Source organism: Rosa rugosa, chromosome 1 (assembly GCF_958449725.1).
Source record: "Rosa rugosa chromosome 1, drRosRugo1.1, whole genome shotgun sequence".
NCBI lineage: Eukaryota > Viridiplantae > Streptophyta > Magnoliopsida > Rosales > Rosaceae > Rosa > Rosa rugosa.
In genome coordinates, this window is record NC_084820.1 from 9,611,409 (window position 1) to 9,626,559 (window position 15,151).

Genomic DNA, 15,151 nt, shown 5'->3' on the forward strand with positions numbered 1-15,151 from the left:
TGGAATAACAAGACCCTTGAATACTTAAAAGTATAAATAGACTCAAATAGACATACTCAAGACCCTTAAGTACTCACCGTAAGACTTAAATATACTCTTGAAAGCACTAGACTCATAAATATTCTTCATAAAACTGAAAAGTGACCATTGCTACTACAATGGGAACTTTCCTTTGGACCACAAAAGACTGGGCTTACTCTTAGGCTTCCAAAGAGGATATTTCTTTTCTAACCAAGTTATGGCTGCTGCATTACGGCCTAATGCTCAAGATGAGTTTGCAAGGAGCTGAAAAAAGTAGCCAAGGATGACTATATCAGACAGAAACTTTAGTTGCAGCAAATTGAGAACAAAATAATCCCTGGTATACGTCCACAACGGTAAAATGTGGCATAACACCAAAGAACAATCTATGATATATGTTCAGAAAGACTTTCGAGGAGTATTATTAGACCATATGTTAAGACTTAAGAGGGTCTAGACAAGGTTGAAAGTTTTATGCTGAATTGCAGAAAAATATAATAGAAGTTTTAGAAAAAAGGATTAGAAAAGGTGGCGAAGATGTCATTAAAATGTAAAATATAGCCTCTGCCTTCACCAAAAATCAATATATCTTTAGCAACTGTGCTATAATTTACTGAACAAAAACAATATATGTGATAGAAAACAGTAATCCAATAAACAATTCAGAAACAGAAAACAGTAATGATATTTCACAAACAAACAGGAACTAAGAAATATCTACAGATAAAATTGGAAGCTCCAGTAATGATACAACTAAAACAGAGAAAAGCCTCAGCACAAATCTTGTGGATTCTTGCAGAAGAAGCAAGACTTGTTCAATCCAGCCTTTAACCCTATTACATTCGTTCTTTGTGCAGATTCAGCTGTAAAATCTTATCGGACTGCTTCTGCACTTATCAACTGCAAGCTGCTCCCTGGAGATACTTCAAAACCATCATCAATTGACATGCATCTGAAACCTTCCAACCTCTAGAAATTCCAAAGTGCAAACCTTCCAACAAAAACAATGACTACTCTGAGCAAAATGTATCACTATTCACTGAGGATTGTTCTTCTCGCATTTTTAGTTGCACAATCATCGATTAAACTGTCATAGTCAAGTTTTTCTAGAAAACCCTTCTCAGTAGAAATCAAAGCTAGTCCATCTAAAACTTCTTGTGACATTGGCGATTGCAAGTAAGAATTCAATATCTCCAATTTTGAAAGACCACCATCAGTGGAAGTGAATAGGACAGGTATAGTCAGCAAAATTCTATAGGCAATGAATGCATTTGGAAGAAAGTCCAGTCCTTTTATGAAATTTAATATATCGATAGCTGTCATATTTTCTTCTGGCAACTGCTTCCTTAAGCATTTCAGTTCTTTAAATAAGCTGTTCCCATCAACATCACGAAACTTCCCATGATTAAGAAACATTTCAAGATGACCACAAGAAGTTTTCAAATGTTTTTCCTCCAATGAGTTCAACTTCTCAGAACAAAACAGAAACCCAAAGATATCCTCATATGCTTGATACTGTTCAAGAGTTCTCTTCAATAAACCAGTAACTTGATCCACAGTATATAAGAAATACTGCACTCTGAAGCCTTCTTCAAGTGATTCAGGAGATGACTGATCGGCATTCTTGCCTAAACGTTTTCTCTTACGAATTTGACGTTCTTCATCAAACACAGAATCAATTTCCATTTCGGTGGCAATTTCTTTAGCAACATTCAATGCCTCTGTAAACCCAACTTCCCTGTACTTTTCAAAAAACTTGATCAGCCTCTTTACTTCAGTTATAGCAATATCAATACGCATGTCTTTAGATTGCAAGTACTTGCTAACCAGGTCAACAGCAGATAATATATCAAACCAAATGATCATGCCTAATAAGAACTCATATTCAAGATCATATGTTGCTAAAGAATTAGCTTGGTGGACTAGTCCGAGGTCAAACTCAGTATCTGCTACTTGAAGTAAAGCTTCTCTTATATCTGAAGCATGGAATCTTATTGCTTTAACACATTCCAGTTGACTCTCCCAGCGTTTGGTTGACAATGGTTCAAGAGCTAAACCTTTCACATTATTGTCCAAAATTTGCCAACACTTTGTACAATGAGAAAACACTGAATATATGCATTGTATGGATCCAAAAAAACTAAACAGTTTGCTAAACGAGTTTCCCATATCACAGAGTGTTACATTAAGACTATGACAACCCCATGGCGTGTACAATGCTCTTGGATTTATAACCAAAAATTTCTCTTGTATACCTTCGGCTCTCCCTTTCACCAGAGATCCAATGCCATATCCCTGTCCTCTTACATCATCAATATCAAGATCAAGAGCTTTTAACAGATTCTGCATTTGTTCAAAAGGTCCATGTTTGGACGTATTGCTGAAGTTTAAAAGCTCTAAAAAGTACTCCTCAACTTTTATCGGACTCGTAAAAACATCCACACATCGCAGTATCAAAAACATTTGTTTTTCACCACTCGCATCAAGAGCACAGTCCACAATCACAGAAAAATACTTGGCTTCTTTGATTTTCCTGACGATTGAATTTTTGATTTCAGAAGCTAGAATAATCGTCAATTCCTGGATGTTACAACCAAGATAATGATGACGAATCTCATTTCTTTTAATACGTCTGATATGCTCTTGCATTACAGGATCCCACTCCGCAATCATTTCAATGAAGCTTGAAAGATTTCCACAATCATCCTGATCCATGCTCTCAATTGTTCCGAAAAATGTCATGTTGTGCTTAGCAAGAAATTTCACAACCGAAATTATTCTCGGTAATACACTCCGCCAATGCTCTTTCTCTAGCTTAAAAACAACTTTGTCGATTCTTTCATCTTTCTGAAATCTACGACGCAACCCACCCCAGGTTGTCATGTTAAAGATGTGTGCCATACTTCTTTCATGTTCTCTAATAAAAAAACTAAGATTTCCCCAATCTCTACATCCTTCATTTGCTAACTCAGAGTTTTGGGGACTTTCTTTAAGAAAAGTACTAATTCGTTCCCAATTTCCTTCATTCACAAGCTGATTGTTTCGGTGACATTCTTTAAACAACTTACAACAAAAGCAATATGCTTTATCAACCTCCTTTGAATAAACCAGCCATTCTCTATCCTGTTTCTCTCCATTTGGTAAAATTCGAGTGTAAAATTCTGACGAGAAACCCACAGAGGATTTATGCTGAGGACTTTTCTCCACTAACAAATCTCTTACAGGAGGACCCTTTTCAACTAATAAATCTCTCAATTCGGTATTGAGATTATCCCAATTTCTAGGATCATAAATGTTCATGTTGAGTAAGTTGAAGTATCAGAGGAAAAGATACTAGAACAAGAACCTGGATGGAAGACAATGGGCGTGGCTTGTTTGAGGAACTCACAAGATTACTCCGAAATTTCGAAACCTGATTAAACAACAGACAACATCCATTTAGATTTTGCAAGGCATAAAGACAAAATTGATTGGATGAAAACGAGATTAAACGTAAATGTGGAATATTACATTGCTCAGTTTCAATGAAAGCCTATTCATACCATTGATTTGTGACTCACCAGTAAGAGAGACAGCGAGAGTGAGAGACAAAGAGAATTAGGGTTTAAGTATCGATGAGTCGAATATTGGATGTGCAATTAGGATCCCTCTAGAAAGAAATTATTATATAGTATCGAAACACCAAGTGTAACACTTGTGATTTCGGCTAATGTGATTGGTCATTGGTGTATAATTATGACAAGCATAAGCTTTTTTTTTTTTTGAGAATAGACAAGCATAAGCTGTTGATTGGTTTACTTGAAAAAGTTTCGTTTTTTTTTTTTTTATAATTCTTATTGATCCAAAATACCTCATCAGACTGCCACGTGGTATTCCGACACAGTAGAATATTTTAGTTGAGAGTCTCTTATCTTGGAGTTCTTTTCTGTGGGTTTGGGGTCTGGTCAATATATCTTATATGATGATGTTTTGAAGTTGTATGATGATCTTGAAGAGGGTTTACATCTGTATCAAAGCATCAAAACTCATACATAAAAGTAACAGAGTTCAGAGCAAGACAGGCTGAGATGAATACAATTGTATTTATGTGGGAGTTTAATTGTATTTTGTACAAAATGGTTCTTGGCATTTGAGTACTCATGCTATTGTAAATCTTTTGCTGATACTGCCTAGCCTTTTTTATCACAACATCGAATAAAACACAAAGAGGGACTGAAAGAAATTATGGTATCACTTGATTCTCCTAACGCTTTGAATATGCTCCTTCATTGTCAAAAGCCTTCACTCCATTGCCACAAGTGGATAGAAATCCAAATGACTCATCGGTAGTGTCTTCCAATAGTATCTAGGAGAGCAAAAGTATAACTTTGCAATCCTGGACGATCCCTTGAAGACACTCGGTCCTTACCTTGTTCAACTCTGATTCAATCTTTTTGGAATAGGAGTGTAGTAAGTTGATGGACCCAAGAGGTTCAGGCAAGCTAGGTACTGTGGATGAACCAGACTTCTTCCAAATACTGCAAGCTAAATGCTATCAGGTATGTGAATACACAATTGAAGGTGAACCTGAAGAATAACCTCGACTAGCAAGTCTACAATATGACATTATTAAGATTGCTTCATGGCATGTTCGGTCTGTAAGTCTGCCCGTCCACATGTGTTGCCACTGCAATATGATTGAAATTACATGAGAGCGACTCAAATCAGAAATCAGTGCATCTTTATCATCATATCAACAACAACATTCAAAGCTACAACACAGGAAAACAAACAAAACTTAAGGAGACACCAATTATAAAGTATAAAGAACTTAACAGAATTCTGTGACAACAAGATAGAATTCTGTGAAGTTCTATATAAATCTATATATGACATTATTATGATTGCTTGATGGCATGTTTGGTCTGCAAGTTTGCATGTGCTGCTGCTGCAATGTGATTGAAATTACAGGAGAGTGATCAGCTCAGAAACATCTTTATCATCTTATCAACAACATTTATCAAATATACAACACGAGATACGTAGACCACTCTACAAATAAATCATCTAACTTGCTCCAAATATGAAGTTAAGCATGGAAAATGAACAAAACTTAAGGAGACACCAATTATAGAATTTTATGACAACAACAAATCATACTTGCATCAATCCAGAGAATAGGAACATGTGGAGCCGAGCTCAATTGGAGGTGGCCAAAATATCTGGGAACCACCTGGGGAAGATCCCAACTTCTGAATGCTATGGTCCTCTAAGTTGAACACAAAACTCTCTGGTCTAGTTACTTCTCTAAGAGCAAGATTAACATTGTTTTCATTTGAAAAGTAAATGCAATTCCCTTTGTACCCAGCTAAATCTTGAGCCAAAACAGAGAAACAGCAATCCACAGCCAAGAAAAACGCTCTATCACCCAAGCTCTTCACTTCAACCCATCTGCCCAACTCTCCATCCAACAGTTCCAACTTGTAAACCATAAAATCAACTACCTTGGGTTCACCAGACTGATATCTTTGGTGTCTTCCACCACGCCAAAGGACAAAACGAGAAAAATCTGACTCAACACCAGTCCCTTGTTGCTTATTTTGTTCTTGATCAAAATACCTATCGACCACATAAAGCTCTCCACAAGACTCCACCAAATGCTTCCTCCCACCAAAACCAACCACTTTCGACGAAATCTTCACCATCGCTTCTGAGGACACATCAATCCTAAAAACACAACCCAAGCTATCCACCACATATGGCTGACCCTTAAAAACAATAACATCATCAAAAACAAAACCTCCATTACTAAACCGTGTTAGTTTCTCATCTCCACTTCTAGCAAAACCCAAATTTCCTTTATCAGACATAACCAGAATAGCACAATCAACAATCTCAGGAGGCAGTAAAATCACTTTCTTCAAACCAACAACAGAACCAGAGCCCTGGATGTATCTCAGAAAATACGACTTCCCTAATTCGATCATTCTGAACTCCAGCAAATTGAAACATTCCGGAGACGACGAGTCGTTTGAGTACCTGATTCGCCGGGAGGTGATCGGATTCCGAAGAATCATTCTGTCGCACTCTTCGACCTTGACCAGCCAACCTCCACACGACGGCGGCGCCAGTGATGACGTGGAGGGGGTTTGGAGGAGGTAGACGGTGTTTTGGGAGAGGAAGGAGGTGGGTCCATCGGAGAGTGGGAGAGGGAATTTCGGAGGAGGTGAAGGGTGGAAGCGAGGCAAACAAGAACGCCATGAATGGCAAACGCTGCGGAATCGGAGAGAATCGATGCGGACTTTGAGCTTTTCTCCGATCAGTGGCCAGAGTTCGACCGGAAGATTGGACCAGTCGACGGTGTCATCCATTGTTGACGATGGCCTCGTGATTATGGTTCTGTTTGACTGTCTAGTAGGGGGTGTACTATAATATGCCTATATGGAATTAGCGGAGATTTTAAAGAAGTCTGTGAGTTTTAAGTGTGTATTTAATATAGGGTTTTAACGATCCACGTATTCAATTAGGATTTTAAGAGCAATGGATTGGTCAAAAAGCATGTGTCAAATTCGAATTTGAAGGATGACGTGTCAGGGTCATTTTTTTGATAAATTTTTGGTCCACAATGGATTAGTTATATTTAAATACTATTTTATTATTTTTTGAAATATTTTTTAACAAAAAGAAAAGGGTTCTTGACCAAAAGCACCAAAATGAGCCAAAATTATCCCACTTACCCCAGCAACTGATTTTTATTCCCACTAACCCAATTTAAAGAGAAATGACTATTCTGCCCTCAACTTAATTAATGAATTACATACTGCCACTCACTAATCTCTCTCCCATCCCGATCTCTCTCTCTCCTCTCTCTCTTTCTTCCCCCCTACTGACCTCCGGCTCCGGCAACGTTTCAGACCCTCCGGCGCTCACCCAGCCTTTCCGGCGTAGTTTTTGACCCTCCGGCAACGTTTCAGACCCTCTCATTCCTCTCCGATCTGCTCTCTCTCCGTCTCTCTCTCTCTCTCTCATCGCTCCCGGATCTCCAACTCCGGCGAGGTTCGACCTCTCGCCCAGGTTCTGCTGCAACTCGCAGGTGAGCTCGACAGCGTCCAACCGCTGTCGCTCTGACAACGACCGCGTCCAACTGCTGCAACGCCCAGATTCCGTGCAACTCGCCGGTGAGCTCGACCGCGTCCAACTGCCTCGCTGGTGCTGGTCGACTTTTGCTCGGATTCTGCTGCAGCTCGCCCAAGCTCGGCCGGCGCTGACAACGACGACCACACGACTTCTTCGATGGCCTCCTGGACGCCGCCGGTGCTCGACCCAGGCTGTGGCAGAGGAGAAAGGTGATTGGGTGCCCAGAGCTTTTCTCTGGGTGTGCCCAAATCAATTTCTAGTTTTTTTTTTTTTTTTTTTTTTTTTTTTTTTTTTTAAGTAACAGGACAGAATGAAAGGAAAAAGGAAAAAAAAAATTTTGAATGTCTATTGCTCTCTAATTGACGTCTATTACCCCTCTATTGGAGGGCAATAGACGGCTATTGGGGGGCAATAGACGTTTTGAATTTATGTAATCTCCTTGTTTTTTTCTGTAATCAAAGTTTTATTTGTCTAAATTTAGGGAGATTAGTTCTCATTTTGGCAACTGAAAGTCCTATTGGGGGGTAATAGACGTCTATTGGGGGGCAATACATGGCTGATGGTCGTCTATTGGGGGGCAATACATGGCTGATAGTCGTCTATTGGGGGCAATACATGGCTGATAGTCATCTATTGGGGGGCAATACATGGTTGATAGTCGTCTATTGGGGGGCAATAGATGTCTATTGGGGGCAAAAAAACTTTCCGGTGAGATTTTCAGCAAATTCCGGTGGGCGGCAGCCGGTGACCGGATTCCGGCGAAAGTTGACCGGATTCCGGCGACCGGTGATCGGATTCCGGCGACCGGTGACCGGATTCCGGCGCCCGGTGACGGGCTCCGGCGAAGTCTCCTATGGTTTCTCTCTCTTCCATTTTCTCTATTTCTCTCTCTAAGTAACAAAGGGGTGAGGGGTAAAATGGTATTAAAAAAAAATTAAAAACAAAAAAAAAATCTTAATGGGGTATTAGGGAAGACTCCCTTAGAGTGTATTGGGTAAGAGAGAATTAAAAAAACTTAATGGGGTAAGTGGGAAAAAAATCCCTAGAAATGGGGTAAATGGACAAAACCCCAAAAGAAAACTATTTTTCTCTTTCTTCTTTTTCTCTTCAGGTCTTCGCTCTTCTTCTTCTTTGTTAAATTTCTTGGGAAAAATGCACCAACAGTGTCTGGAGACTCTGAGGACTGTCAAAATGATACCTGCACTTTCAAATGTATCAATGTGATACTTGGACTTCTATTTTGTTGTCAATGTTGTACCTATACCAACTTTCCGTCACGGTACTGTTAATTCTGACCACGTGTGACGCACGTGGGGTGCAAAATGAGGGCAAAAATGACTTTTTCTCTCCATCAAATTCTGAATGAATTAATTCAAAATTAAAAATAAAAACTAAATAATTATTACATTAAAAATAAAAGTTGAATAATTTTTTTTGCTTTGTTCTATTACCCAATCCAATACCCTCTGACCATGAATCAAAAACTAAAAATCAAAACTTCCCTGACCATGAAATTCAAAGAAACCTATTCATTATGATCTTCTTCAATTTGGATTTGGATTTGGATTTGGATTCTTTAGGAATATATTAGAGCTAATTCAAATTTCATTTGGATTTGGATACCCACTGAATCTCCTCCCGAAACTCCATCTCCAAATCTAGCTTAGCCACCTTTCCTCCTCCACGACCACTCCCACCTTAGTAACAGTGATCAAGATGAAGTATTTGAACCTAGCAATTCTTCATGTTCATCCTCTTAAACCCAGCAAAAATGCCAAAAAAAAAAAAAAATCCCAACAATTGTTCATGTTCTTCAACCCATTCATGTTCATCTTCTTAAACTCAGCAAACCCATTTGAGCTTTCGAAAGAAGAACCCATTCCAGCCATTGATCTCAAATTGAACCAACAATCAAGAGGGTGATTTTGGTGCCCTTCTTTGTGTGCAGAACGTGGCTGAGGGAGAATAGAGGGGAAAGAGACCAGCAGGAGGCCTCTTGAATCACTCTCACCCACCTACCTAAATTCAGATCCGGACAATCCGATCCAAACCAAGGTTGGTGAACAAGAACTATCACTCGCCCCCAAATTCAAACTCCATTCGAAATCCGACTTCAATCCCGCCGTCGCCCAACATGCCGCTTTAGCCCAATCCAACTCCAAGCCAGCGACTATAATCAACCTTGGTGGGGCTTGAATTTCTTAACAAATGAAAAAAAAAATGGCTCTGCACATCAGCAACATCCATGAACTCCATTCAAGTTTACACACAAATTCAGCAAACCCAACCCAAAAATCAAATTCACGTTTACACACACACAAAAATTCAACAAACCCACAAATTCACGTTTACACAATTTCAGATACCAAAAAACAACCCAGTACCTAGAAGGCCAGAAATCAAAAAGGGTTTAGCTAATTAGCTTTAACAATTTCAATTTGGGTTTTATGAATTGGTTATCAGAACACCTATTTAACATCGGTGATTAGGTATTTCGGTGGACTCACTGATCAAGCCATCAAAGGCCAAAGATAGAGCCAGAGGAGGAGGAGAATAAGAGAAGAGATCTGGAGCAGTAGTCGGTGGAGTCACTGATCAAGCCATCAAGCCATCAACGCATTGAGGGCCGAAGACGAAGAGGAGGAGAAGAAGAAGAAAAGAAGAAACCTGGAGCTTTAGTTTACTGCTGGAGGCCTGGATCTCGGAGACAGAGTGGAGTAGAAGAAGACGAGAAGAATCGGTGGTGGGGCTTGAGAAAGGGAAAGAGACTTCAAAAAAAAAAAAAAACAGATATATACACCTAATTTTTTATTAAAAATATTTAAAATGTTTTTACCAAAAAAAATATGTTCAAAATGTCAGTTATATGGGCAAATCAGTCTTTTTGCCTTCATTTTGCACCCCACGTGCGTCACACGTGGTAAATTTAACGGAGCCGTGACGGAAACTTGACGTGGGTACAACATTGACAACAAAATAGAAGTCCAGGTATCACATTGATATGTTTGAAAGTGCAGGTATCATTTTGACAGTCCTCAGAGTCTCCAGACACTGTTGGTGCATTTTTCCCTTCTTTCTTTGATAAGGCTTCTTGGCTCCACCGGTCATTGGAGCTGAAACCCAATCTCTCTCAAAATCCAAAAGAAAATTCAAACATACCCTGGTGGCAGCGTATACCACAACTCACCAATTCAACCCACTCAAGGAATCGAGCTCCACCAGGTGCCAATCCATGCTCCAAGAGGTCGGAGACGAACCCAGAAGCATAGGACGACCAAGGAGGACAGCGATTCCGCCGGTACCCGAAAACCACCAAAACATCAATTCATCAAAACTCATCCAAAACTGAAAAGTATACTAGTACGTAGAGCTCATCGAGAGGATCGATTTCCATATCTCATGCAGCCCTGAAGACCGCCGAAAATTGCAAGAACTTTGCCGAAAAATCCAAAGCTGAGCAGTTTTGGTGGCGAGTTGCTTCCTCGTAGGCTTGCCGCAGGGTGGATTTGTGAGCGGGCCATTAATCCCAGAGAATCATAGAAAGAGAAGAAATTTTGGGGATAGAATTAGGGCTTTAATAAACTGGGTATGAAGAAGAGAATGAACGAGAGAGATGAGGAAAGAGAGAAGATAGAAGATAGAAGAAGAGAAGAGAAAAGAGAGAATAAAAAAATAAAAGACAGTTTGCCTTTGGTCTGTCAAATTTGCCACCCTCCCCAATCTGTCTTTTGCCACATCAGACCACGTCAGAAATGACATATGGGTTGGAGTAAACAAATATGTCAAAAGTAGTCGTTCAGTTGTCTAAGTGGCAAAAGACCAATCCATTGGAGATGGTCTAAGAATGATTCAAATTTGCTCACCACCTAAATATTGGTGGTGGTATCACCACTCAATAAACAGATGCCATGTGTATAATAACTTAACTCTGGTTAGTAATAAATAATTAATAATTTTTAATTTCTATTATTACTCTCTCTCACTCTCCAACTTCATAGGTTCGTCGTTCTCCTTCATACCCCATCATCTTTGCAACAATTTCAAAACTCTTCTTCATCTTCCTCTGTAGGTAAATTAATAGGAATCTCATCACCAAATAATGCTTGACCCTCCATTTCCCACAATAGCTTAGCAATTCGATCTAAAACTTAAAAGCTGTGACTTTTACCAAAATCCAATCAATCTGAATCTTTGTAATTCAGCAGCTGAATCCTGAAAATATAAAGGAAAATGAATTTCAATCAGGATCTTTCTGGACCTAACTACAAATAATCATACAAGAAAGACCCATCAATGAATCGATCCAGAACTGCAAAGTGTAGCATCAGATCCTCCTGAAAGTACCACAAATGCTCATATCAGATACCGATACTTCAGCTACTAATACCAAATCAAAAACCCAGAAAAAGCCATCAACGAATTAATCCAAAACATCCAAAAATATGTGCTTTACCTTATAAACATCCCCAAAATAAAAAATTGCAAGCTATTCCACATATAAAAAAAAATTAATCAAAAAAGAGAAAATGAATACTAATTTTTAATTGTTCTTTTGATTAAGGATGGTTATTTATATACATGCGGAAACAGTTGCAGTTAGAGAAGGGAAATGTGAAGCTTCCATTACCTTATTCGAAGAAAATTAAAGTCTGTGGAATCAGATTCTTTTTGGGCTATGAAATCTGAGATATTGTGTTGCAAGGATGAAGTTGTAGACTTCACACTCAAACAATTCAACCACTGCCCGAAGTGTTTGGGAAATTTTTTTAATTTTTTTTTTTTGGGCGGTGATTTAAGTGTTTGAGTGCGAAGAGAGCGAGAGGGGTTGTGGTGTTCTTGGACGTTTAAAGTGAAGGAACGAGACAGTTGCAGGCTTTTCTAAAAGATGGGGTTTTACTGTTTTAGCCTTTTCGCTGAGAGCCTGAGATGAGGGAGGCTACATATTTGCAGTTGAGAGAGGGGAGAGAGATTAAAAATTATTAGTTATTTATTACTAACCATAGTTAAGTTATTATACACATGTCATGTGTTTATTGAGTGGTGATACCACCACCAATGTTTAGGTGGTGAGCAAATTTGAATCCCTTTGGCGCACACAGCCGCACACCACCCCATTTATCATTCATTCCCATTTCTCTCACCCATCACCTCACACTCTCCTCTTCCCTTCTTCATTTTTAATTTCACTTTTGAGATTGGACATTCAAGGCTTAATCAAGTCCACCCGTTTAATTAACAAATTGGACCTATTAGATTAAAATTGAAAGTACAATGGTGTTTTTGATGAAAATAGAAGTACAGAGACTGAATTGATTTTGAACCCAAACTATAGGGTAGTAACCAGTATTTAGCCCTTCCCATTAATTTGAACTCCAAATTTAATTTCTTGCATGATAATTACTTGTTTGCTTTTATTTTAGTTTGCATTTAATTTAGTTAATTCTCATTTCAAAGATTCCGAACAAAATTCTACTTTTCATTGTGCATAACTCATTTGGACTACAAGTTAGTGGCTTTGATTAGGCTTAGTGTGAGCTAAGCCGAGCATTACCGAGGCTTAGTGCCTTGTGAATATTTTACTTTATTTTATTTTTATTTTTCATTGTATGCTTTTAAGTTATTCTAGCTCCAATTACCTCGGTTAGATCCAACGCCTAATCCCCAAGGTATGATAATCAAGGTCAAAATATTTCCCTTAGGGCTAAATACTGTTTAGTACCCTGTGGTATGGGCCAAACATCGATTCAGTCCATTGACTTTCAATTTCATCAAAAACACCCCCACAATATCATCTTCTCGTCCAATAGGTCAATCCGGCTCAATTCTGTCAATTTTAGACGTTAAGTGCTGACATGGCATTTCCAACTCATCAAAAGTGGGGCCCACACAGAAGTGAAATTCCCAAACTGACCCTGGCCAATTGAATATGGAAAAATCCAAAATAAATTCCAGACTTTGAGGTCGGGGATACTCGAACCCACCCCAACACATACGCAAATTAAAGCCCCAACCACCAGACCACTTGCATGATATTGGTATATTGCAAACAAAAATAACATATATCGATCTATAATAGTTTATAAAAACACTTTGCCGTCGTCACTCTGAGTCCGGAGCTTGCCGTCGGATAATCAAAGCAATCACTAGCAACAGTATGATCAGAAAGCAGGTCCACTTTCAGGTGTTCTTCTGGTACACCCTGGCCTTCCCCAGCTGCTGTGTCCCACCCCTGACGAAGGAGATGGTTCGCTGCACGTGGCTCTCGATGTCGTCGAGCTTCTCACCCTGGGCTTGGACCAACACCGCCATGTCTAGGAACACCTGGTGCAGCTCCTGCAGATTCTTCTCCATGTCCTTCACAGCGTCTTGCCGCTCTTAGATCTCATTGATCTTGTCCGGCACCTGATCCTGCCCTTGCTCCTGGATCGCCTTCTGCAGAAACGTTTCGCTCTGCCCTGCAATCATCATTGAAATCACAATCTCAGTCAGCCAAATTGAAATGGCAAATTTGCCATTGCGGAGGGTGTGGGAGGGAGATGGAAGTAAGGAGATGGGGTCGTTGGTTTCTGGGTCTTTCATGGCAAAAGAGGAGGAAGAAGAGGAGAAGAGGAGAGAGGTGGGTGGAGAATACGATGACAAAGTGTTTTTAAAAAAATTATTATACAGATATATGTTATTTTTGTTTGCCATATACCAATACCATGCAAGTGTTCTACTGGTTGAGGCTGTCATTTGCATATGTGTTGGGGTGGTTTCGAGTCTCCTCAAAGTCTGGAATTTATTTTATATTTTTCCATATTCGGTTGGCCAGAGTCAATTTGGGAATTTCACTTCCGTGTAGGCCCCACATTTGATGAGTTGGAAATGACATGTAAGCACTTAACGTTTGAAATTGACTGAATTGAGTCGGAGGGACCTATTGGACTAGAAGATGATATTGTGAGGGTGTTTTTGATGAAATTGAAAGTCGAGGGACTGAATCGATGTTTGACCCATAGCACAGGATACTAAACAGTATTTAGCCATTTCGTACGTTTGCGAGAGTTTATGCATCAAGTTAATTCTCTTTTCTGAATTCATGAATAATCATTTAGAAGTGAAAGGGATGAGTTAGAGACTCAAGAGGGTGAAAGTAGACACGTGTTCCTCAATATCATATGAGCCGTTTGATTTCATTAAATTAATCTAACGGCTGAGAGTTTACGGTCTGCATTCTTTTGCTTTTGTGGACGTCCTCTTCATATTTTTTTTTTGTTTTTTAGAATGGGCTGGTGCGGCTGCCCTCAAGCCTTGATTAATGAAATTGCAGAATACAAGGAGAGGACATAGAGCCTGAATCCCAGATTACAATAAGCATAAGGAGAACATCGTAAAATAATACCAAGACTCTCCACAAAATCTATGTATTCTAACAAGCACCAATTAGCAAAGAGTGCACGAATGGTTACTCCATTTACTTTGACATAGCGGTGACAAACCGGAAAGATAACTCTATCACGAAGAAGCATAATTAAAAATAGCACAGCTTTCTCACTATGTTGCCGCAAGGAAATAAATCCCGCGACACTCAATTTCATCCTGCCACTAGGAGGTTGCGTCCATTTGATCAAGCAAACATCTCGCCGCCCATTTCATCCGGCGACACTCTTCACATTCTTTTTGTATATAATATATTGTTTCTCATCTTCTTATCTTCACCCTAATACACCCAGAAGAAACCCATTTAAACAATCTCGAAAATTTCACCTCCACTGCAATCAAAATCTGCCATTTTTGACTTCAGCTGCACAAACATTACAGACCCATCTTTAAAAACATAGAAAAATCCCCCAATTTCTTTCAAATTACATATCTAAAGAACCCATATTTTTTTGCTCTAAAAGCTTCATCACACCACATTTGCAGAAACCCATCTTTTTGTTTTGGGGTTTGAGCTATAAAACCCCAAAAATGCAAAACCCAAACCCTTGTGCAAAACCCAGTCCTTCATTCCTCTTCCTAGTGCCAAGTTTCT

At 39.3% G+C, this 15,151-nt stretch overlaps 2 protein-coding genes across 3 annotated transcripts; both read right to left on the reverse strand.

Annotated features, from left to right (window-relative positions):
• Window positions 1-6: 6 nt before the first annotated feature.
• On the reverse strand, window positions 7-3,650 carry LOC133727168 (uncharacterized). 2 transcript variants are annotated; one of them, XM_062154790.1, is made up of 2 exons: window positions 3,582-3,650; window positions 7-3,433 (listed from the first exon to the last, which is right to left on the reverse strand). In XM_062154790.1, the coding sequence occupies exon 2, from the start codon at window positions 3,319-3,321 to the stop codon at window positions 1,054-1,056; it is 2,268 nt and encodes a 755-aa protein (XP_062010774.1). In that variant the 5' UTR covers window positions 3,322-3,433; window positions 3,582-3,650; the 3' UTR covers window positions 7-1,053. The 2 variants fall into 2 exon arrangements, with proteins under 2 accessions (XP_062010774.1, XP_062010775.1); XM_062154791.1 differs by having other exon boundaries at window positions 3,564-3,626.
• Window positions 3,651-4,088: 438 nt separating this feature from the next.
• LOC133727169 (putative F-box protein At1g65770) lies at window positions 4,089-6,478 on the reverse strand. The gene is made up of 2 exons (XM_062154793.1): window positions 5,161-6,478; window positions 4,089-4,687 (listed from the first exon to the last, which is right to left on the reverse strand). The coding sequence occupies exon 1, from the start codon at window positions 6,369-6,371 to the stop codon at window positions 5,166-5,168; it is 1,206 nt and encodes a 401-aa protein (XP_062010777.1). The 5' UTR covers window positions 6,372-6,478; the 3' UTR covers window positions 4,089-4,687; window positions 5,161-5,165.
• Window positions 6,479-15,151: the final 8,673 nt, after the last annotated feature.